Below are 22,470 nucleotides of genomic sequence, written 5' to 3'. Positions count from 1 at the left end.
AATAAGAGGCAAACGACATAGTACCTCCATCCATATACATTTCGCAAAATCATATTGAACACTACAATGAACTGTCGATCGGTGCACTTATTGACAGTCAGAAAAATATGTGAGATAACTAATGCATGTATAAGTGACAGATGCTGCAACTGATAATAATTATGTAACTTAGGCGAGGGTACCTTTCTTTAACATAATGTAGTATGTATCGGGACTATCAGCGATTTTGGCTAGGTGAGAGGAGAGGTCTGCACGGGATGCACTAAGTTTTGTGAGACCAACTGAGGAGCTGCTAGAGTGAGAAGCTGCGGCTCCGAGGTCTGGAAAGGTGACTACGGATAGGGAGGGAGTGGTGCGCTGACCACACAGGGCATCTGAATGGTGCCACTGACGGAGAAAGACTTGCCAGCCGTCGGTAGTAAACGGTCTGACAGCGCCATAGGCCGAGCTTTAGCTTTTTAATGATCATCCGTGACTCAAAGATGGTTACTTGAGAGAAGCTGGACTTGCATTAGTAAATACACTTAACACAGGAGCCTTTGGTGAATTCATGATTTGATTTTAAACGTTACTTTTACAGTACGTTGATTGAATTACAATTATAATAATAACAAAATTTACAAACCAACTTTGATTCCATAAGGAATTGATGACAATCGCTATCAAATAGCTGTTTTGTCGCAAAATATTAGTCACAGGTTGTTTCTAGAGACACTTATTAATCATTGCACATTTCAGGCTCTGCCCATCTTCAGATGGCCTGGAGACAAATTGGTCACAGAAAATTTTTTTACAACCTTGTAAGTTTATACAAGTGTCTTAAAAGAGGACCTATGTTAAAACATGGTTGAGCAACAAAGACATTTAAAACAAAATACATACCATTTAGTGCAAAACGAATATACAACTTTGACAAGAATGCCAGTTGACATCGAAAGAAACATAGAGTTTACTAGTCCACTCATCGGGCAACTTTATGACGTAACATGTGTGCTGGTTGAAGTAGAGTATTGTGGTTGGCAGGTTGTCCCACGTAAGAGATATTTTTGGAAGGTGACTATCAACAGTCGTAAAGTAATGTATATAAAATGCATGTTAGACCATCAGCTGTTTTTATCTTAAACCCAAATGTCAACCGGTTTCAGTCTTGAACCATCTTCACGGATAAGGGTTAAAATGGTTTAAGCCACCCCATAACATTTTAATTACTTAAATAATTTGTAAAGCATGTCGTAAATATCAATATACGACAAAGGACTCTTATAAGAGAAAATACGAATAGTAAATACACACAGAGCAATACTGAGAAAGATAGTCCTCATCTTCTCTTCACTGCTGCTATGTGTACTTCTAGTTTTCGTATGTTTCCTTCTGAAAGTCGTGTGTCGTATATTGATATACATACTATACGTATTATTTAAGTAATGAGAAATGTAATATGATGGCTTAAACCATTTTAACCCTTATCCGTGAAGATGGTCCAAGACTGAAACCGGTTTCTCTATATGTTGTCTCATAGGAAATGTTTAACTCCATTTTACACTTGCGTAACATTTTTAGAGTTTTTTTTGCATTCTAAAACATACTAATTATTCTAGGGGCCACTGGTGGAGAATTCGAGATCCGACTACACTGACTTGGCATGGGGGGATTCAGCAGCAGGTAAGTGCCCAAAGCAATATCAAGTCATTTTTAGCTGCCCTTGCTGTCAGTCACTAAGTACTCTTTCAGTACACCGATGTGAGTTATTAGTCATTACAGTCCCTCTTTACGGCCTGAAGATCAGAGTTTAATAACGATAAAACAGTGAACAAGATAAACTGTGTAAAAAGTGTTGATTGGGGTCTTACCTCACATGAATTTTTAATGACAGTGTTGTGAGACAACAACATACTTTAATATCCTCTATAGGCTACTTATTGTGATAGAGTAGTGGTGAAACATCTGTCACGGAATCAGAAGCAATTCAGTTCATGTTGCAGGTGACTCCCACCGGAGTAAATTGCCGTATGTAATTACAGCCAATCGGCTGAATGGTTTCCTGAAAGCAACAACAACCATGTGCTGCAGCGAGTCTTGAGCAGTGAGTCATTTGGTATCACGGTGCCACTACACCCAAAACAAGGGAATATCAGTTAATCGTATCATGGTGGAACTATATCAGTGAAAACTATTAGATGCACCGATAACTCGTGTAACAAATAGTTCCTACTAGCGCAACTCCTAAAATAGGCACTCGTGTAATGGAGTTAGCGCGAGGCTATATTTGGAGTGAAGGACAGACTTACGACGGCTCTCCCAAACTGCTGTTCGCTGTCCCTACACTGTGTCAGGCTTCTGAGCGTTCTTCTCTTTTTGAATTCATGATGGCTGACCATCTTTGCTATAGCCCCACACACAATTCCATTACCTTCACTACCAATTACTCTTTAGCCGAGGTTAATAGATCATGGCTCAGTGGTTGCCGTTTCCTGAGAAAATTATTATGAATACGTGGTTTAAGGTACATGTACTGCAACTGGCTAGGGTGTGCCTAACCACGGTCCTTTTCATTTGATGCTTTGTTTTACTATTGCTGATCTTGTAACACCTCGGTTCAGTTTACAGTGATAAAAGCTATAGAAACAATAATTCAAAATTAAGAATAGAATTTTTAGAGGGGAAAATAGTGTAGAATCAGAGTTCGGTAATTGCAGATCAAAATTATAGTATATCAGCAAGTAGTTTACCGTCTAAGTACAGCAAAGCCACGAAAGCTCCGTCATGGAGAAGGCAGTGACGTTAAACCCTTGTGATGAAAAACCTATAAAAAGGCCTGATCGTCATTATTGCCGCCTTTTTTCCTTGATTGTTTCGTTAAAGGGCGGGGAACCCGTGTCAGTCAGCGAGGAAATAATTAGATTGGACTTTATCGTGTTAAGATTCACGATAAACTGTTAGAATATTACAGAGATTAAAAGTGATGTGGTGTACGATCTCTGACTGTTCGTAACAACGGAGTATTAAGGGGATTTTAGGACTTTAGTGCTAGATTGGAACTTTAAGGACATATAGGCGACAGAAACTCAAATTATCTGCTGATACGAGTGAATTCAGAGGTACCGATATTCAGATATTAACGTGTGGACTTTTGAAAGTGTCGTGTGCCGTTAGTTGCGAATCTGGACGTAGAGCGCGTGCATATCGGTATTTGCGGACTATTTAGATTCCTCCAGGCTAGGAACCTTTTAAATAGACCATCATCCATCACTATCTTAATCCTTGAATATAGAGTGAAAGTGAAATACAAGAGTGTTTTACTTACTTCATTTACCTAGTACTAATCAGTGAAGGTTTTACGGAACCAAAGCTATTCAGTAGTAAATCAGCACCATCTAGCGGAAAGCGTAGGGATTAACTAAAACGTACCTGAAGTCAACGTTTACGTGTTTTACGGACTGCTTAATATGAACTTTTGTGACTCTTTGACATCCCCACTCCCTCCCAAAGGTGTCACAGGCTGTCTTAATCATAAAAGGGGAGAGTCTTAGCCGGGCAAATTACTAAATAAAAGCGATATTTACAAGACTCGCAGTAATAGCAAAACACAAGGCCCGCACCTCATCGGAGAGTCGTCGCTGTCACGTCGGGAAGTAAAGCCGGAAAACCTACCGACGATACGTATCTACGAGCAGACGTCGACGTGGAGTACCTAAAAAGGGAACCACAAGAGAGTTGGGGATGCTTCAGTCTTCAAATGTTCAGTTTTTCATATGAATTCGAATTTTCCTTTGCTTTAGGACAAAGCACGACTAGTTTAAGAAGTAACACATAGAATTTGAAGAGAGCTGTTGTGGACTTCCTTATTTTTGTGTGGTTAATTCAAAGAACATCCGACTGGTACGCAACGAATAAAAGTCAAAGAAGAGTCTGTCTGTGGCTCTTGATGTGCCAAAGCTGAGATGTTTCCTACGCTAAGCACTTACCTTCGTTCTGGTTGTTCTACATCTACATCTACATCCATACTCCGCAAGCCACCTGACGGTGTGTGGCGGAGGGTACCCTGAGTACCTCTATCGGTTTTCCCTCCTATTCCAGTCTCGTATCGTTCGTGGAAAGAAGGATTGTCGGTATGCTTCTGTGTGGGCTCTAATCTCTCTGATTTTATCCTCATGGTCTCTTCGCGAGATATACGTAGGAGAGAGCAATATACTGCTTGACTCTTCGGTGAAGGTATGTTCTCGAAACTTTAACAAAAGCCCGTACCGAGCTACTGAGCGTCTCTCCCGCAGAGTCTTCCACTGGAGTTTATCTATCATCTCCGTAACGCTTTCGCGATTACTGAATGATCCTGTAACGAAGCGCGCTGCTCTCCGTTGGATCTTCTCTATCTCTTCTATCAACCCTATCTGGTACGGATCCCACACTGCTGAGCAGTACTCAAGCAGTGGGCGAACAAGCGTACTGTAACCTGCTTCCTTTGTTTTCGGATTGCATTTCCTTAGGATTCTTCCAATGAATCTCAGTCTGGCATCTGCTTTACCGACGATCAACTTTAATTGATCATTCCATTTTAAATCACTCCTAATGCGTACCCCCAGATAATTTATGGAATTAACTGCTTCCAGTTGCTGACCTGCTATTTTGTAGCTAAATGATAAGGGATCTATCTTTCTATGTATACGCAGCACATTACACTTGTCTACATTGAGATTCAATTGCCATTCCCTGCACCATGCGTCAATTCGCTGCAGATCCTCCTGCATTTCAGTACAATTGTTCATTTTTCTGGAGGAAGAAACCTTAAGTGGTCATCAGCTCACCTGAATGAAACTTTCCAGTAACTTCACCGGAATCTGACAAACTTATTTGATGGTGATAGATGATGACGATGATGATGATGATGATGATGACTGCATGTTTCTTAATGGTAGGGTGCAAGTCTTTCTGATGGACGCCACTTTGCCGACTTACGTGTCCCTAGCACACCCCAGTCACCCAACATAGAAATGGGACCTGCAATGTAACGTGGAATCCGAACCACATGTTGTTCCTGGCGTATCCTCACATCACTGAGAGATGAAAGCTAAAAGAAGACTGAAAATTTCATTCTTCTGGCCGGGTTTCGACCCCGATACCTCTCGGTTTTCAGGCATGCGCTTTGCCGCTAGTCCATCGAGCCCGACATGATGATGATGAATGATGATGGTGGTGGTAGTGGTGATCATGACAGCGACTGTAATGGGATTTGATTCCACTGGAGCCTAGAAATAAGTCATACTTAACTTTGTCTCCATTAGTATTGAACCTCTGTATTTCGTATTTTCTTCCTCTATCAATGACTCAATAAGATGAAGCATAACTTAGAAATCACTCGCTGAAATACGAATAAAGTTTTCAAACAGTATACTACTTGGCATCATTATCTCTTCCCCCACACTCACACATGCATTACTGTGCAAAAGGTAGTTATTAATACAGCACTTGCACTTATTTCTACGATTCCGTCTTTGTCTGTGTTGTCGATAGGATGTGGAACTCTTAATCTGCCTTCTTCGCCTGCGCTCACTGTGCTGCTGCCAAAGCGAACGTCTTGAAAACAGTGCTTCTGTCTAATACTGTGAATGGAATCACGCATTGGCACGTGTTGAGAAATAGGCATACAGCTCGCCTCTTCCTGCATGTGAATCAAGCAAACGTGCACGGGGAATGGGTGCGGTGCCCAGAGGTCTGAATGTATCTTTATTCCACGCCGCGATTGCGATTTTTCAATTAATGACACGGAACTTTCTTCGTCTCAACACCAGACCGTGACTTTCTTGAGGCATTGTGTGTCTAATCCCTCTTCGAATTCACCAGAAGCATCATGTATATTACCTTCGCTGGTTACCAAATGGAAAGAGGAATATCATACAAAGAGTCCACTACATTCCTTCTCAACAGACAGTGGCACTCACTTCGATCGTCAGAGAAGTTATACTGAGATCACGAAGGCTGTGGAAGATGTCATAGAACTAGAGAAAAATTTCTTGAGTTGGCGTCCATAGCCAAGTCTTCTCTTTAATTTGGATGTATTTATTAGTCGAAAATCTTTATGCCTACCACAATCAATTGATTTCTCTCTATCAGCTGATGCATTTTAATAAGAATACTGACATAATTACGATTTTATACACATTTGTAAGGGAATCTAATGAGTCATTTGGTTTTCATAGATATTGAGAAAGCTGTTGTTTGAGGTGTTGTGGTCAAGGGAACAGCCAAAAAGCTATGTAAGAGGTATCATAAATCTCTATAAGACAGGAGAATGTGTCGTTAAAGTAGGGAAAGAAATTTCTAGAGAGGCCTTCAGAATAACTAAAAGTCTGATGCAAGGATGCTCTCTGTCTCCCACACCCTTTAAGACTCATATGGAGAAGGCGAAGGCATGGAAATTGAAGCAGGGAATCAGTGTATGTACGCAGTTTTCTATGCAGAAAATGACGAAGAGGATATGTCTTACATGCTTAGGAAATTGTTGGAAGAGTATAAAAAGTGGAGTTTGCAAATTAATTTTGAGAAGGCAGAATATCTATGTAGCCGAGAAGAGGGATGTAAGATGGACATTGACAGACGCGTTATTAAAGTACTTGGGCAGTATCCTATCAAGTGACGGAAGATGTGACAGAAATGTACCTGGGTAGTATCCTATCACGTGAAGGAAGATATGACAGAGATATACAACAATAGGTCAAGCAGAGAAGGGTAGCTATCCACAAACGAAACCCTGTACTTTGGACATCAAAAATGTGTTTAAAGGTTAAAATTCATGTATAAAACCCATCGCGGAACCAATAACAGGTTATGAAAGTGAGTGCTGGGAACTCAAAGAAAGAAATAAAAATAGACTTAGAGCTTTAGAAATGGACCGTTTGAGAACCAGGTAAAAAATGAGAGAATAAGAGAAAGGATGCAAACTCATTATAGTATTACGAATAAAATAGAAAAAAGGCATCTAGAATGGTTTGGGCTCGTCAAAAAATTGATGAAGGCAGATGGTCCAAGAGAGCACTTTCATGGCAACCTTCTGGACGGAGAAGAAAAGGGAGACAACGAAGGGTGCGGCTAAGTGGTATCCAAGAAGCGATGGAGAAAGAGGAATCAAACAGAATGAGGAAACATGGCGAGGTCGAGGAATCTGACAACAGGGTTGCAGGATGCGGTGACGGCTGTAGTACCCCCACAACAAGGACGAAGGACACCCATTTTATAAGTTATTTGTACGTATTGATCACATGACAATAACTGTACAGACCGATGTATGTAGATTTTGGAGTGACACGTTTGAGATGTACTGAGGGATGATGTATAGCAGTCGAAAATGGCTCCGCCGGCCGGAGTGGCCGAGCGGTTCTAGGCGCTTCAGTTCGCAACCGCGCTGCTGCTACGGTCGCAGGTTCGAATCCTGCCTCGGGCAAGGGTGTGTGTCGTGTCCTTAGGTTAGTTAGATTTAAGTAGTTCTAAGTTCTAGGGGACTGATGACCTCAGATGTTAAGTCCCATAGTGCTCAGAGCCATTTGAACCATTTTTGAAAGTGGCTGCAAAGTTCAAATCACTGTAGTGGACGAAATAAACATAGATACAGTCAAATGGTGAAATGTTGTCATTTACAAACTTCTTGATGACTGTGATCCCCAGCAAAAATTAGAATATCAAATAGAAAATAGTTTGCACAACTTGACCAAATGTATAAGTTATTTGATAAGACACCCTGGCGCAAAGAAGAATTGTTGATTTGTGGTTAGAAAGAAGTGTGGGGATACGATTTCCAGAGGAAAATCAAGGCTCGACAACGGTAAACAGGTTGAAATGGATGTAGGCTGAAGTGGAGAGCTGCATCAAACCTGTCTTAAAATGGAAGACCTAAACATATACTGCAGCAACATCAAGAATTGAAAGGATATATTAAAAAGAGTGGTTACATGTACGAAATTATTAGTAAGAGTATATGCACGTTAGAGTTATTAGGCATTTCTGGTATATCGATATATCGTTATCATCTCTACTATCAACGTGCCAGGAGAAGTCACAGCAACTTACACTACATGAATTGTCAAAATTGGCCTACTAACCATATAAGAATGAGATGGCTGAATTTTGCCCTTAGAATTTCGTTATTCGGGATGCGCAAACGCACTAGTAATTTTTCCTCTTCGCGTCCCCTTTACCCATCTGACAGTGGACATCGTGACGCGACAATAGTAACTGTACGGCAACACGGATCAAAGACGCCTGGAGGTTGAAAGCCTTGAATCAGTTTTGCCGTTCTGTAGCTGCTTCTGTCCACTCAGCTTCACTTGTTGCAGACGGCGCGGCCGCGAGGACGGGTCGTCTCGTGGGCGGCGGGGCGGCGGCGCGCGGCCAGTTCCCGTTCGCCGCCTACGTCAACGTGGCCGGCACGACGGCGTGCGGCGCCGCGCTCATCACCGACGGCTGGCTGCTCACCGCCGGCCAGTGCATCTACTCGTGAGTGCGCTGAACGAAAAAAAAAAAAAAAAGGACTGAGGCTCCACGAAGAAATTACCAAATGGCACGGAAATTGGTAGATGAGACATAGATGAACTGACTAACTATTACAGTTTCAGAAAAACTGGATGATTATTCAAGAGAAAAACCTTAACCAATTGAGCAAGTCAGCAACGTGTTGTCCCATCTCTGGCCCTTAGGCAGGCAGTTATTCGCCTTGGCATTGATAGACACAGTTGTTGGATGTCCTCCTGAGGGATATCGTGCCAAATTCCGTCCAATTGACGCGTTAGATTGTCAAAATCCCGGCCTGGTTGGAGCGCCCTGAACATAATATGCCCAAACTTTCTCAACTGGGGAGAGCTCTGACGACCTTGCTTGCCGAGGTAGGGTTTGATAAGCACGAAGACAAGCAGTAGAAACTCTTTCTGTGCGTGGGAGGGCATTACCATGCTGAAATAAAAGCCCAGGATGGCTTGCCATGAAGGGCAACAAAGTGGGGTGTATACTGTCGCCGCCGAGTCGCTGTGCCTGAAAGATTCCGCAAATGACAACCAAAGGGTTCCTGTTACGTGTTACGAAATGAAATGGCACCTCAGACCATCACTCCTGATTGTCAGGCCGTACGGCGAGTGACACTCAAGTCGGTATCTCACCACTGTCCGCGTCGTCTCCAGACAGGTCATCGCTGGTCATCGGGGACTGAAACCTCATTGACTGGAGTAGAACTGTCTTCAGTGATGAGTCCCACTTCAGACTGTGCCCCAGTGACCAGTGAAGACGTATCTGGAGACGCCCCCGACAGCGGTGGGATATCAACCAGTCACCCGCAGTACGGCGCTACAACGAGGAGTGACGGTCTGGGGCCCCCTTTCATTTCATAGCAGAACCAATTTGGTTGTCACCAACGGCGCCCATACAGCACAACAGTACGCTGAGGATATTCTCCGCTCCATTTTGATGATCTCCGTGGCAAACCATCCATGGTTTATATTTCAACAAGATAATGCCCGCTTGCACATGGCTAAATTTTCTACTGCTCGTCTTCGCGATTGCCAAACTCTACCTTCGTCAGCAAGATCGCCAGATTTCTCACCAACTGAGAACGTTTGGAGCGTGTGCAGGACCCTCCAACCACCTCGGAATTTTGACGATCTAACGCGCCACTTGGACAGAATGTGGCATGATATCCCTCAGGAGGACATCCAACAATTCTATGAATCAATTTCAAGCCGAATAAGTGCTTACATAATGGCCAGAGGTGGAACAACATTTTACTCAAATGTTCAAATGTGTGTGAATTTCTAAGGGACCAAACTGCTGGGGTCATCGGTCCCTGGATTTACACGCTACTTAAACTAACTTAAAGTAACTATGCTAAGAAGAACACACACACACACCCATGCCCTATGGAGGACTCGAACCTCCGACGGGAGGGGCCTCGCAGTCAGTGACATGGCACCTCTAACGGCGCGACCACTCCACGCGGTTAACACTACTGACTCGCGCAATTGGTGAAGCTCTTTCTCTTCAATAAGTCATCCAGCTGTTTTGAAACTGTAATCATTTATTTTTCTCTATATGTGCGTCACATCTAAAGATTTCCATTCCATTCGGATTCTTCCTACGTGGTGCATTGTTTTCTTATCTTTTGTTTAAGAGCGTAAGTTTTGCTCATAAGCTACATTTTGATATGTTTCGGAATAGGCCTTGAGAAGAGTGCTACTTAAAAAAGACGTACTGCTGACCATTTCTTCTTAACGAACAAAGTTGCATGAAAGGCTGTCTTTCTGGCTAATGCCCTCCTTGCAGCTAAACATACCAGGTGATCAAAAAGTCAGTATAAATTGGAAAACTTAATAAACCACGGAACAATGTAGATAGAGAGGTAAAAATTGACACACATGCTTGGAATGACATGGGGTTTTATTAGAACAAAAAAAAAGTATTGCTAGACGCGTGAAAGATCTCTTGCGCGCGTCGTTTGGTGATGATCGTGTGCTCAGCCGCCACTTTCGTCATGCTTGGCCTCTCAGGTCCCCAGACCTCAGTCTGTGCGATTATTGGCTTTGGGGTTACCCTAAGTCGCAAGTGTATCGTTATCGACCGACATCTCTAGGGATGCTGAAAGACAACATCCGACGCCAATGCCTCACCATAACTCTGGACATTCTTTACAGTGCTGTTCGCAACATTATTCCTCACTACAGCTATTATTAAGGAATTATGGTGGACATATTGAGCATTTCTTGTAAAGAACATCATCTTTGCTTCGTCTTACTTTGTTATGCTAATTATTGCTATTCTTATCAGATGAAGTGCCATCTGTCGGACATTTTTTGAACGTTTGTATTTTTTTGGTTCTAATAAAACCCCATGTCATTCCAAGCATGTGTGTCAATTTGTACCTCTCTATCTACATTATTCCGTGACTTATTCAGTTTTCAAATTTATACTGACTTTTTGATCACCCTGTATATTTGTTTATGGGAAAAAATTATTTGTAGAGGCCGAGATAAATGAAACAAACTATACCGTCAGTAGCAAAAGTACAGCGTGTGCCATCCAGGCGCAAACGCTGCAGCCTGTTATGGGCGGGAGATGTATCGGTTTTAGCCGAACTTGAAAGGAACATTCATGGAAATACACGGGGTGGAGAAAAATATGGGAACACGAAAAACAACACATTACCAAGCGTAATTCAGTACGTTGGCATCCAAAACAGATTCTATTCGTCTCAGAATGGATACGTAGTGGCCCTGTACAGTTTTAAACGGAATATTATAACATTATTTCTTGCGAACTAGCGGCAAGTTCCGATAACGATGATGGAGATGGATAACGATCACGCATCCTTCTATAAAGACTAAAGGGGACCTGTCGTCATAGAACACAGTATCACCATTCGGGAACAATTATTGTACCATGGGATGGAACCGATCGTACAAAATAGACACACAGTCCTTGGCGGGAGTTTGACATTTCGGAAGCCATGGGGCTCACGGAATGCCCAAATCAACACTGAATCCCCACCATATTTCACTCTTGGGACGAAAAATCGGCGAGAAGTTGGAAACAGTGTGAAACAGGGCTCGTCCGACCAAACGACATTCTTCCATAGATCCACAGTTCAGGTTTTGTGGCTTCGGCACCACGTTTTTCTATTACGGGCGTTTGAATCATTGAAGAGTGGTTTTGGAATTACCGCCTACCCAGCAATTCTTAATTTACGGACCTCCCTATCTGTTGTTTTGGTGCTGACAAGATTCGCGAGTGCGACATTCAACTCTTCAGTGCCTTTCGCAGCCTTACGTCCTCTTTATTTTTTCACGCAGTCCTGTTCAATAATCATCCGTTACGCTCACTCACCACACACATTCGTGCGTTTTGTGGCTTATCGGATGATGTTTTTCCGCATTTCCTGTATGCGTTGTGAATCTTCGATATACCAGACATTTCGGCTACCTTACTTACGCAAGTACGCAGCACAGGAGCACCAACAATTTACGGACGTGCGAATACACTGAGCTCTGACATAAGACATTCACAACAACATAGAACACGTTTCTGAGCAAGACTGGCACTTGCAGCGTAAGGAGAAGAATGCACAGGTGCTGCTCGTGGCCATTACAACAGCGCACCTGCGAGTTTGGCTACCATCTGCATTTTTGTTGAGGCACACATTTCTCGCACCTTTTCCATATTTCAGTCTACCGCCTGTAAGTGCGAGAAAAACACGATCACGGACCTTAGAACATATGCACCTGGTCTGTCGAATACATACGCACCCTCTCACAGATCGACTGGTTCATTAAATAATTCAATCTTGATTCCATAGAAACTGTCTAGCCGGCCGGTGTGGCCGTGCGGTTAAAGGCGCTTCAGTTTGGAACCGCGTGACCGCTACGGTCGCAGGTTCGAATCCTGCCTCGGGCATGGATGTGTGTGATGTCCTTAGGTTAGTTAGGTTTAATTAGTTCTAAGTTCTAGGCGACTGATGACCTCAGAAGTTAAGTCGCATAGTGCTCAGAGCCATTTGAGACATTTTGAAACTGTCTAAGATTGATTTTAACAGTGGATGAAGCGTAGCAGTTAGCATCTAGCAATTTGGTAGCTCTACATGACCTATTAATCTATGAGTGAATTCAGTTGGATATGTAATGCCAGCTGAAAAGTTACGAACTCTGTTTCTCTCCGTAAGAGGACCATTTTAAAGGCTAATGGTGGTGTTACACGATATCAGCGTGATCTCTCCAGGGGGCCACTAATGTTTTATCTGGTGGTTTATTTATTCACGTATTTACCAGTTTTCAGAGGTAAAACGCATTGTTAGATGACATTCATTCTTGTTTCTGTATATGAAACCACGAGTACAAAGGCGTCTCTAATCACTTCTGTCGCAACGGGATCCTAAAATGTTTTATTAAAGTATTTCTTGTCAGCGTCTGCACTAAAAAGAAAAAAATTAACTCGATAGAAATAGTTTTATTTTCTATCCTCTTCTAGATATGAAGTTAATCCCCAGATGGAACTGTGCACATGTTATGAGTCTCCAAGAGGCCAATATTATTGGTTTGAAGAACAGACAAATTTACTCCACGAATATATTATACGCTAACTCACTGGTTGTGAGTCGAACAGGAACAGCGTCTTTTCCCAACAGGATGACTAAAGTTCTTGTTAAATGGCGTGGGTTCGCTTCTTAGGTGGCATTAAGCACCTTATGCAGAAATGGCAGGCATATTTGTCTAGATGAGGAAGTTTGACAAAAGTAGCTGTTATCCCTTCGGAATCGAACGTACACACCAATTTTCTTTTTTCATTTTCTACGCAGTGGAGTGGGGTCTTCGTGATCCGGCCTCGGTTCTTTTAGATAAACAGCAGCGATGTAGTAGTGAAGCATCCCAGTTGCGGCAGTTGGCTTACAACCACAGCAAACGTCCTAAAACTCTCTATCGGAGATGGGATATTCAACCCACTTTTAATTTCCAGAATGAGATTTTCACTCTGCAGCGGAGTGTGCGCTGATATGAAACTTCCTGGCAGATTAAAACTGTGTGCCGGACCGAGACTCGAACTCGGTACCTTTGCTTTCTGTAACGTTTGGAAGGTAGGAGACGAGGTAATGGCAGAAGTAAAGTTGTGATGAAGGGGCGTGAGTCGTGCTCGAGTAGCTAAGTTGGTAGAGCACTTGCCCGCGAAAGGCAAAGGTCCCAAGTTCGTGTCTCGGTCCGGCACACAGTTTTAATCTGCCAGGAAGTTTCACTATTAATATGTCTGGCAAGACCAGCGCTCAATTGAAGGGAACTGGCATGCGAGACATGGTCACTGGGAACGTCAGATGGCGCGGACGGAGCGGGAAGTCAGAGGTTACAAATTAACGCTCCATACGAAGTTCAGTCAGGCAGCACTTCATGAAAGTGAAGAGACGCGTCACCGAAATATCGTGCAAGGAGGACTAAGATATCGGGCACCACACTCTACAACTCAGTAGCTCAGTATCATTTTCATTTAGATAGATGCGGACCGTATACAAGGTGAACATTAATAAAACCGACAAACTGCAGGGACTGATTCCTGGAAGTGGAGGAAAAAAGGTCCTATGAACATGTGTCCGGAAGCGGACAGTGTGCGTGCAGCGACAAATCTTCCCTGCATTGTACCCACGTCACAAGAGATGATAAAGTGGTCTCCATGGGACTTCAGCTGATACGGATGGTAGCGGTTGTCATGTTGCATAAACATATTCGTACTTGGGCTTACACCATGTTGACAACAGCTGGAGCTTGTACTAGGATTCGTGTCAATAAACTGTAGAACCCAGTTTCCAGAATGAGATTTTCACTCTGCAGTGGAGTGTGCGCTGATATGAAACTTCCTGGCAGATTAACACTGTGTGCCGGACCGAGACTCGAAGCACTTCCCCGCGAAATGCAAAGGTGCCGAGTTCGAGTCTCGGTCCGGCACACATTTTTAATCTGCCAGGAAGTTTGTAGAACCCAGTCTTCCAAATCTGGTGTACGCACAGTCCGCCGCCGCCGTCCACGTTCTCCTGTTTGAAACGACCCATGATCTCACAAGCGCCCAAAAAGAGCTTGAAATGTTTTGTGATGTGGTTGGTGTCTATGAGGATGCTTTTTTTCTTGGTTTGGTATAGCCGTGCCGCCTCTCGACCGTTTCCATGTGCTTGGCCGTACAGACACACCAATCGCTTGATCCCCACATGAATACCAGACCATTTTGCTGCTTACAGTACGCTGCGTCAATCGCACAGACTGCAGGATATGAGAAACACACGGTATGTGGTCAGAGGGACCTTCATTCGTCAGCGCTATCTACCATGGCAACGCTGCATTTCTGGACACGTGTTCATAGGACCTTTTATCCTCTATTTCGAGTCAGGAGTCCGTCCCTGCAGTTTCTCGGTTTTATTGATGTTCACCCTGTATGTGTACAGTAAAAATCCACAGCATCGACTGCAAAAACAAAGAAGACTCCGTTTTTTGAAGAGGTCACAGATCAAATTTCTTTGATCTATTCTGCCTATATCCGCAGTCTTTGTTACATATCAGGGGAAGAGTGTTCTTCCTTGCTATACAGCCCTGTAATAGAAGTTTAATACACAGGGTGTTCGGAAATCCTCGTTACAAACATCTAGCACTTGTAGACGAGACTGAGTAGATACTATTTTAAATAGGAAACCATGTCCGGAAACGTACCATTTCGTGCTAGAGATGTTTAAGAACTTGTTTGGTAGGTAGGTATGCAACATGGCAGTCATGGTGGAGGTGCTCACGTCGGATCGGCTGATGTAATTTGACGTCTGCCCTCCCTCTCTGACCTGGTTCGAGCCTCATTCACGTGTCCGTGATTGTTAGAGCAACGTGACTGAGTACACGTTTCCGAAATACACCGACATGATCCTTCTGAATGGAGAAGCTCACTGTAATGGAAGAGCTGCTCGTTGCCACAACGCCAACGCTCGACTCCGTCGCATACCCTTTTCGCCACAATTATGCAACGGCTTCGAGAAATGGGTACCTTCACCGTCAGCAGACGTGACTTTGGTGCTCCAAGGTTCAAAAAATGGTTCAAATGGCTCTGAGCACTATGGGACTTAACTTCTGAGGTCATCAGTCCCGTAGAACTTAGAACTACTTAAACCTAACTAACCTAAGGACATCACACACATCCATGCCCGAGGCAGGATTCGAACCTGCGGCCGTAGCGTTCGCTCGGCTCTAGACTGTAGCGCCTAGAACCGCACGGCCACTCTGGCCGGCGGTGCTCCAAGGAGACGCCGTACGCCCGAAATGGAAGTTTAACTATGCACAACAGTGTTTGTGAAAACTCACTAAGTTTCCTTTTTGTTTCTTTTGTTACTAATGAGTGGAATTGTAAAACAAGCTATATACTAGGTCAGGCGTAGTGAATTACTTACAAATGTGGTCTCCTTAGTATCATATTTTCAAATGGCTATAGCACGGAAACGGTATGTTTCCGGACATGGGTTCCAATTCAGTGTCTAATGAGACCCCTCTATAAGTCCTAGAAGTTTGTAACGGGAATTTATGAACACCCTGTATTTGGTTATTGCCTTTTTTTAAGTGATGACAATCACTTTTTATATGCTGTAAGTCTTTTTCTTAAGTTACAAAAATTACTTCGAAAGATTAAAGTTTTTTCCATACTTGAAAATGTTTCAAGGAAAATGTTACGAATAAAAAAATATTCGACAGATATTTTAATAGTTTGCAGTCGAGAAAAACTCGTAAATATTTTATTTGATCGTCTACCTTAATACTCTACCGCACACTAATAATCGGTAAGAGAAAATAAATTATGCACAAATATTATGAAAAACCAGCTACAAGTCAAAACATTTTTTGAAACAGATGCTACTGGCAACAAATACAAATTGCCATTTTCAAGACTGGTCAAATTTGCAAATATCATGTCTTTCAGGGTAGGGATCTTCTTCTGTTCCGAGGTAAAAGATGGCGCAAAACCGACGAAGTATAGCTTAACCGTCCAATGCCATAAATGTTCTGAAACGTATAGCATTTTAGTCACCATAAAATTCTGTACCTGAAGAATTAGCAATATATTCAAAATGGCTTTGATATGTTATACACCACTTAAATGTCTAGAACGTTAAATATTTACAAATTCTACGCAAAACGTACCGATGTCTAATAACAACTTACGTGTGTAGAAAATGGGGGAAACTGCTTATGACGGTCTCTAGAGTGCCTTCCTGTAAGTGATTCCAAAATCAGTCGCTACGGTGAAGTACCGACTAAAAAAACATCGTGAGTTCCTATGTATAACTACCCTCTAGGTAGAATACTCTCTCTTATTGATTACATCATTTACCCATTTCAGAGTACCATAGATTCCTTAATATTGTACATAATCTCATAGTTTCAGTGAATTCTTAACACAATTAAGCATAACTTAATATATTTCACACAAAAGTAACTTTAGTATTAGTACCTTCCATACTCTTTAGATTTAAGTTTCTGAGCTATTCTCTTTTATCTCAACATACTGAGATAATTTTATGTTACGATTTTCAATTAATTAGAGGAAAGCTATTGAATGGATTGATCTCAGATTTGATGAAACCTTATACAACCCAATATTGTACATTTACTGGAGTTCACCACGTCTGCTTACTTATTTGGGGCCTTCCCTATTCATTCCACGCCAACTACTGTTTCATTCTTTCGATCACTGCGTCCTGCAACAAGCTATTAAATTCAGCTTGCACAAAGCTACAAACCAACTGTTTTCTCTCTTGTGTGGGCACCCTGTCTCAGTGAGAATAGCTGGTGTCATGATTCTCGAAACTGTGTTCCTGTTTTTCATTCCTATTTTAAGGTTGTTTTCCCAGAGTTAAGCTGTGTAACCTCCCCACAAAATTTAGAATGACAATACTTAATAGAAATGGGAGCCACAGCTAAGTGTAACCTCCCCACAAGATTTAGAAGTCAATACTCAAATGTTAATCGGAATAGAACCAAGTGTAACCTCCCCACAACAATTTTAAAAAGACTATATTTATTAGAAATGGTGCCATAGTTAAGTATAAACTCCCCACAAGAATATTAATGGCAAAGACAATTAAATGAAAGCTCGCTATCTGACTCAAGTACAAGTTCCCATTAAATAATGAACGCTAATCCCATGATAATGAAACTGTAATGATAACCTAAACTCAATTCAACCGAAAAGTCGGTGTTTGCCCTGTGCGAAACGAGAATAAATTTCTTACCTTAGTAAAACTGCATGTCAAAATTCTGCTCTTATTGTTCTCTGGTGCTTGCATGAAAAGCATTGGAAGTACCTTTTAAAAATCTTTGTTAAAAGGAAATGGAAGGAAATTTGAATGATTGTGTCTAAAATTGCTTTTAAATCAAAATTATTATTGGGGGCGATTTTGAAAGTTAAATTACAATGAGTGTTCGTTACATTATCTGATGAGCGCAAAGCTGCATGATTATTTATTTAAATAAATTATACCTCGTCCTGAATCTCGACCATTGCGATGCCGGCGCCCGCCGACTGCTCTCCGCTACTGCTTGCAACCGACTCCAAGCACTACTGAGGACTGACTACTGCAGACTGACTGACTGCTACAGACAGACTGACTGCTCGCTACTGCGAGTCAAGCGCAACTGCTCTGGTCAGAGATTCTACAATGTCTCAGCATCGCTGCCGCACAACATACGTGTTTCATAACCCTCCACTGGGGGGGCAAAAATTTGGCAGCGATGGTGAGTCATTTGGACTTGCCATCGTAACAAATTTTTCCTTTAATTAACAAAATATTTAGATGTATCACATGAATTAAATGTTGTGCGCATGCACCGATTACAAAACATTACAGACAAGACAAAATATAAGTACAAAACAAATCAGGAAAGATGTATATACAAATTATTTGACAGATAACAAAGTGTACACACACTAAAAAATTCTTTAGCAGTTTCATAACAGGCAAAAAAAAAAAATCATGTTGACAAGTGTCATGAGTGCACATGCACTGCAGTGGAGAACATATCAGTAAAAGACGAAATGTATATACAAGAGTAACAAATGGCATAAATCATAAAAGGTATACAGAATGAACACAAATCATATCGAAAATTGAGAAGAGTGCACAGGCACTGTAGTTCAGTTGAAAACATATTCACATAAGTGCACATGCACTGAAAACTTTTGAACATTTTTATAACAAATAAACGCAAGAGTAGAAAAAAATCATCAAATCACAAAAAGTATATAGATGACAAGAGTGCACACATACTGCACTTCAAAACAAATCGAAAATGTCTTTAGTATTTTGACAACAAATGGCAAAAATCATGTCGACAAGTGACACAAGTGTACTCGCACTAGAGTTCAACAAATCGAGAAAAAAATGTATAGGCCATGAACATAAATGGTGTTAGTAAAAAAATGATTTTCACTATTAGGATAGGAAAGGAAGGATTGCATCATGGTTGTAGCACTTTAGTTTGCACATAGCTGCACTGAAAGTCCATATCTTTCCACAGAATCACAACTAAGTGATACAATCTGCAGTTCCGTTCCCAGAAGTATTTATCAGCTTATCAAGACAGTGAAACGTCGTAGTAGTATTCCATACTATCATTTGGCAGTATACCAGGTACACCAAACAGTGGGACCAGAATAACGTCTTCATCGGTTACGGTGGTGGACAGCATGTCGTGTCAACACCACGCTCTTAAGAGGCGGCACACAGTGCTCCATAACAAAGTCTTGATTAGTGATTACATAAGTAGTTTCTTCGCCTACAGTGGTGGACAGCATGTCGTGTCAACACCACGCTTTTAAGAGGCGGCACACCAACGTAGAATTAGTGCAAAAACCAAATATAGTGCTCCATGATAATGAGGATGGACAAGACAAATGGATGTTACAATAATTTCAGGTAGTTAGGTCAGAAGGTGAAGGACATTAACTAACACACAAGTCTTGATTAGTGATTACATAAGTAGTTTGCGGTATCCATACTCTAGTCATTGAACATTTCTGTACCATGAATGTAGTATTACAGAAAAATGTTCATTAATTAATTTAAAGACAAGAATGGTAATCAATCGCCATCAAGTATTGAGTATTACAAAACATTTTTCCTCATTCAAATGACATATTTACAAGTAACTATTAACATTCAGTGGCCTAGCAACTTTCGATTAGTACAAAATATTTATCATCATTCAGTATTAATATGGGAAGTCATCATTGAAAACACTAACAAAACGTTAAGTTACATTAATTATTGGCACTCAGTGGCCAGCAAGTATTGAATAGTATAAAACATTATTCATCATTCAGTATTCTTCATATCATTAAGAAATCATTATTAAAAATCAGTTAATTACAGTCATAGCCTTAATAATCATGGGCATAATAAGTAATTACATTAATTATGGGCACTCAGTGGCCAGCAAGTATTGAATAGTATAAAACATTATTCATCATTCAGTATTTTTCATATCATTAAGAAATCATTATTAGAAAAATCAGTTAATTACAGTCATAGCATTAATAAGCATGGGCATTATAAGTTACATTAATTATGGGCACTCAGTGGCCAGCAAGTATTGAATAGTACAAAACATTAGTAGCATTAATAAGCATGGGCATAATAAGTACTCTCATTACAATAGATAGTGGCAATTATGTTTTGGTATCATTAAGAAGTCATTATTCAAGTAACATACTATTCAGAGCTGATCAGTGTTATTCAGAATTATCATAAACTAGTGACATTATCTGGGACTGTTAATACATTTTGTTTTTTTTGCTAGCAATGCATTGCTTTGGGTAATTATAAGGGAAAGCAAGAAGAAATAAGAGAAAAAATTGCTTCTAGGTTGTTCCTATAAATGAAAAGATTGTGTAACGTCATTCGTCATGAGTCAGCTGTAGCAAGGTTATCACATTTATAAATGATAGACACAAGTGGGTAAGAAAAATGCAAGTACTAGAACAGGTATAATAAGTAACAAGTTTAGTAACTATCATAAAAAGCTTTTCCTGAAAGAAAAATACAAAATGGATTATTGAACTGAAAGAAGAAACGCAGACTATGCTGAAAAGTAGTGAACTTCGAATTAACAGGTAGTGAAATGTGTATAAAAAATGTGTTCCATAGCTGTCCTTTCCAAAACCTTCAGTCATCCTACTACGCAATATAACACCTGCTGTCAAAGTAAACTGCAACAAATACTTAAATAACTACATAGCATAAATACATAACTTCAACATTATCCTCATCTGTAAAGAAAAACTTCATTATTCATATCATCATAACTCCATCATTATCATCACCTGTAAACAAAAACTTCATTATTCATAGTACCATATTCTTCATCATTGTTCATTATCAGCATTCATTATCATCTGCAAAAATCATTTCATTATTCATCACACAACTATTCCTAATCCCTAGCATATTTCATCACTTAAAACTAAAATGTGTAGTTCTGTCTGACAGCTTGCATCAATCGCTTTGTATTCTGAAAGAAAAAATTAGTTAAGACTGCTATTCTGCGATGTGTATAATATATTCTGGTTAATGCTTGTTAATTCTGATCCATTTACTCGTCCTCATTAGCTTATTGCATCTTCTTTCGTTTATTCCATAGGTGAAATTCCCACTTCTGTTTAATTCATTTCCTGTACGCATCATTTATTTCTGAAATTGATGAACAAAGATTAATGTCTTGCATTTAAATCATATACCCATTAAATAGTGACTGGTTAATGGTGACTCAATTAAGCATACAGCATAACATGACAGAAAACGTAATATGTCAAAAGCATAGACAGTGTTTAAAGGCAAAAAGTGTACAGAGAATATCGTAATGCAGCAGCAAAAGAGGAAAATGTAAAACAGTCACGATGTTGAGATATCACAAGGCAAAATGTCAAAGTCAAATGGTGTGTGTTATACCTTAACTAGTTCACAGTGCATACAAACAAAACATGAAAACAATCGTACATACATAAGAAAGACAAAATGTGACATTCGTTGTGTTCAGCTTATATGTAGTGTAGTTAATAGATGCGATAATTAAGGACTTCAATGGAGAGAGAATTTGATAAAATTAATGCGTCATTATAGAGAATTGCATAATTATTCATAAAATGCGTAAGTTCATCTGAAAAAATGCACGGTCTAGTGTGTAACGACAAGAAGAGCGACCTGCTAACCTTACCTTGCCGGGCACTTGCCAAGAAAAAATACGATAATCATCAGTAATTAGTCATGTGAATATAATTGCATAAGTGGTCATAAAATGTGTAGACGGCCTCATAGCATGTTACATCGTAAAGTGGTTTCATTCGATAAAGGGTTTAATGTTTGACACATGATGGTTGCCTTTCGATTTTCTAGTTCTCAGAGTTTCGACGTGTACAACATTGGGGTGAGGAATGCTGCGAATCCGATATGGACCTGCGTATAGAAGTTCAAATTTACTGCACTTACCTTTTAATTTGCTGGATAAATAGTGTGTACGTACTAATATCTTCTGTCCAACGTGAAAGTCTCGGTGTCTACAAACCTGTTTTTGCTGTCTTCTCCGGCGCTCTGCGGCACGTTTGATGTTGTTCAGCGCAATGTCAATTATTTCGTGGTGTCGTAATCGACGAGATGTAGGAAATGTTACTAATTCTTTGATTTTGTTTGGTGGTTCAACGTTTTTCAGTATAACAGACGGAGGTAGCATAGTGGATTCATTTGGAATGGAATTAATTACATCTTGGAATGAGTGTATGTGTGTGTCCCAATTAACATGTCTTTTGTGGCAGTATATTCTACACAGTTTGCCAATTTCTTTCATTAGTCGTTCACAAGGGTTCGAAGAGGCGTGGTACTTGGATATATAGATCGGAGAAATGTTTCTAGCTCGTAACATGCGTATCCATATGGCAGAACGAAATTGT

At 40.9% G+C, this 22,470-nt stretch overlaps 1 protein-coding gene across 1 annotated transcript in view; it reads left to right on the top strand.

Annotated features, from left to right (window-relative positions):
* Positions 1-22,470, top strand: part of LOC126234516 (elastase-1-like) — a 48,484-nt gene that overhangs the window by 139 nt on the left and 25,875 nt on the right. Inside the window, exons 2-3 of the mRNA XM_049943212.1 lie at positions 1,599-1,662; positions 8,325-8,484. Coding sequence (XP_049799169.1) covers positions 1,599-1,662; positions 8,325-8,484 — 224 coding nt within the window. The remainder of the gene's footprint in view (positions 1-1,598; positions 1,663-8,324; positions 8,485-22,470) is intronic.

The sequence above is a fragment of the Schistocerca nitens genome, chromosome 2 (assembly GCF_023898315.1).
Source record: "Schistocerca nitens isolate TAMUIC-IGC-003100 chromosome 2, iqSchNite1.1, whole genome shotgun sequence".
Taxonomy (NCBI): domain Eukaryota; kingdom Metazoa; phylum Arthropoda; class Insecta; order Orthoptera; family Acrididae; genus Schistocerca; species Schistocerca nitens.
The sequence above is the reverse complement of the archived record's forward strand: the minus strand, read 5'-3'. Positions and strand labels throughout refer to the sequence as shown.